The sequence below is a fragment of the Globicephala melas genome, chromosome 9 (assembly GCF_963455315.2).
Source record: "Globicephala melas chromosome 9, mGloMel1.2, whole genome shotgun sequence".
Classification (NCBI taxonomy): Eukaryota; Metazoa; Chordata; class Mammalia; order Artiodactyla; family Delphinidae; genus Globicephala; species Globicephala melas.
In genome coordinates this window covers 38,185,263-38,188,816 of record NC_083322.1, presented here as the reverse complement: position 1 = coordinate 38,188,816, position 3,554 = coordinate 38,185,263, and the positions used below count along the sequence as shown (strand labels likewise).

Below are 3,554 nucleotides of genomic sequence, written 5' to 3'. Positions count from 1 at the left end.
ATACATCAGAAGTTTCTTCCTTCTTGAGGTTGAATAATCTTCCACTGCATACATATATACACCATATTTCACTTACCCATCATCTGTAGGTGAACACTTGGTTTGCTTCCACATTTTGGCTATTATGAATATTGCTGCTATGAACATGGGTATACAAATATCTCTTTGAGACCCAGATGTTAGTTCTTTTGGGCATATACCCAGAAGTGGGATTGCTAATATATTGTATTTCTTTTTTATTATTATTATTTTTTTAGTTCATTAGTTCATCTCTTTTATTAACCAATATACAATCACTTGTCTTCTGGTTTGTTGAAACAATAGGTCAGACAACATTTGCCACAATAATGTCTGTCAAAGTGGCTGGCCATAAAAACTCCAGCACCACATTCATCTGAAGGGCACTCCCGACAAAGGCGACTGATTTTGCCATTCTCATCCGCCTTATAGTATTTCAGGACAGCCAGCTTAACCTTCTTTCTCGTATGCTTGTTCTTCTTGGGAGTGGTGTAAGACTTCTTCCTTTTCTTAGCGCCACCACGAAGTCTCAACACAAGATGAAGAGTGGGCTCCTTTTGAATGTTGTAGTCCGACAGAGTACGTCCATTTTCCCGTTGCTTGCCAGCAAAGATCAGTCTTTGGTGGTCAGGAGGAATTCCTTCCTTGTCCTGGATCTTGGCCTTTACATTTTCTATTGTATCCGAGGGTTTGACCTCGAGAGTGATGGTCTTCCCCGTCAGGGTCTTCACGAATATCTGCATATTGGCGGCGGTGCCACCGCAGATGGCGGATCCAAAAAGCTGTATTTCTATTTTTAATCATCGAGGAACAATCATGTTCTTTTTCCACCGTGGCTATACTATTTTACATTTCCACCAACAGTGCACAGAGGTTCTAATTTCACCACATCCTTGCTCACATGTGTTATTTTCTGTTTGTTCATATAGTATATAGTAGCCATCCTAATGGGTTTGAGATGGTATTTCATTGCAGCTTTGATATTTCATTTTTCTAACGAGTAGTGATGTTGAGCATCTTTTCATGTGTTTATTGGACATTTGTATATCTTCGCTGGAGAAATGTTTCTTCAAGTTTTTTATCCATTTTTGAATTGGGTTTTTTTTTTTGTTGTTATTGAGCTTTAGGAGTTCTCTCTATATATGATAAGGGATATTAATCCCTTACCATGTGTATGATTTGCAAATATTTTCTTCCATTCTGCAGATTGCCTGGCACTCTGTTGATAGTGCCATTTGATGCACAAAATTTTTAAAGTTTTGTTGTCCAATTTGTCTATTTTTTCTTCTGTTGCCTATCTCTTTAGTGTCATATCCAATAAATCACTGCCAAATCCAATGCTGCAAAGATTTTGTCCTATGTTTTCTTCAAAGAGTTTTATCATTTTAACTCTTATATTTAAGTCTTTGATCCATTTTAAGTTAATTTTTGTATATGGTATTAAGTAAGGGTCTAACTCACTCTTTTGTATGTGGATATCAACTTTTCCCAGCACCATTTGTTGAAAAGGCTTTCCTTTCCCCATAGAATGGTCTTGGTCCCTTGAGATTACATATGAATTTTAGGATGAGTTTTTCTGTAAAAAATGTTATGGGAATTTTTATAGGGATTGCATTGAATCTGTAGATTACTTTGCGTAGTATTGACATCACTTTGGGTAGTATTAATATTAAATCTTCCTATCCATGAACATGGAATTTCTTTCCATTTATTTATGTCTTCTTTAATTACTTTCAGCAGTGTTTTGTAATTTTCATTGTAAAAGTCTTACTTGGTTAATTTCTAAATATTTAATTTTTTTCAAGGCCATTATAAATGGAATTTCCTTAATTTCCTTTTCAATTGTTCATTGTTAGTATATAGAAATGCAGCTGGTTTCTGTGTGCTGTATTTGTATCCTACTTCGATGAATTCATTTATTAGCTTTAACATTTTTTCTGCTGAATATTTAGAGTTTTCTACATTTATGATAATGTCATCTGTGAATACAGGTAATTTTACTTCTTCCTTTCTGATTTGAATGACTTTTTTTCTTGGCTCTCTGGCTGGAACTTCCAGAACTTTTTTGAATAGAAATGACAAAAGTGGGCATCCTTGCCTTATTCATAATCTTAGGGCAAAAGCTATCAGTCTTTCATCATTGAATATGATGATGATTGTTGCATGGTTTTCACATGTGGTTTTTATTATGATGAGGTCATTTCTTTCTATTCCTAATTTGTTGATTTTTTTTTTTATCATGAAAGGATGTTGAATTTTGTCAAATTCTTTGTATCAGTTGAGATTATCTTGTGGTTTTTTTCCCTTCATTCTGTTAATATGGTGTATTACATTGATTGAGTTTTGTAAATTGAATCATCCTTTCATTCCAGGAATAAATCCCACTTGGTGTATCATTCTTTTAATATGCTGCTGATTTCAGTTTGCTAGTACTTTGTTGAGGATTTTTATATAAAATTTCAAAAGGAGTATTGGTCTATAATTTTCTTTTCTACCAGTACCTTTGTCTGGTTTTGGTATTAGGGTAGTGCTGGCCTCAAAGAATGAGTTAAAAACTATTTCTTCCTCTTCAATTTTTTGGAAAAGTATGAGAAGTACTGGTGTTAATTCTTCTTTAAATTTTTGGTAGAATTCACCAGTGAAACCATCAGGTCCAGGGCTTTTCTTTGTCGGGAAATGTATGATAACTGATTCAATCTCCCTATTAGTTGTAGATCTATTCAGATATTCTATTTCTTTGTGATTTAGTCTAAATAGATTCTGTTTCTAGGAATTTGTTTAGTGTAAGTTATCCAATTTGCTGGCATAAAATTTTTCACAGTACTTGCTTAAAATCCTTTTTCTTTCTGTATAATTGGTAGTAATTCTCCACTTTCATTTCTGATTTTAGTGATTTGAGTCTTCTCTCTGTTTTTTCTGAGTTCATTTAGCTAAAGTTCTGTCAGTTCTGTTTATCCAGGTCCCAGTAGTTCTTATAAGCAATTCCCAGCTTGAAGCACATTCAAATTTTGAGTGTGTACTATGTGCCAAGCAATATATTAGACATTGGGTTTATATTTTTCAAAAATATTAAAAAATGTATAAACATATAAAATATTTTTAAAGTATATATCACTTTTTTGCTTTCAAAATGACCCAATGGGGAACAGTATTTTTATTTCCACTATATGGATGAGGAAACTAAGATACAAAGAAGGTTGTTCAAAGTCACAAAGCTTGTGAGTGGCAGAATCAGTATTCAAATCAAGGCAACCACTCTCCAGAGCAACATACTTAACCACTATGCCAAACAAATAAGTACAAAAAATAAATCAATAATTTTCAATATTCGATAAATGCTATCAAGGAAAAAAACAGAATGGTATAATAAAGGAAAACATATGAGTCTCCTTTAGAATGGGTAGTCATAGAAGGCCATTCTGAGTGAGGATGTACATTTTAGTTGACGACTAAAGCTTGAATAAGAGCCATTAGCTGAATGCCTGGGGCCCTAGTAATCCCTTATAGTAACTAATCAATCCAGCCAAACCCCTCCA

At 33.8% G+C, this 3,554-nt stretch overlaps 1 protein-coding gene across 1 annotated transcript; it reads right to left on the bottom strand.

Annotated features, from left to right (window-relative positions):
- Nucleotides 1-256: 256 nt before the first annotated feature.
- Nucleotides 257-791, bottom strand: LOC115853534 (ubiquitin-ribosomal protein eS31 fusion protein-like). The gene has a single exon (XM_060305000.1). It carries the CDS (start codon nucleotides 759-761, stop codon nucleotides 294-296), a length of 468 nt encoding a protein of 155 aa, XP_060160983.1. The 5' UTR covers nucleotides 762-791; the 3' UTR covers nucleotides 257-293.
- Between the last annotated feature and the right edge of the window lie 2,763 nt (nucleotides 792-3,554).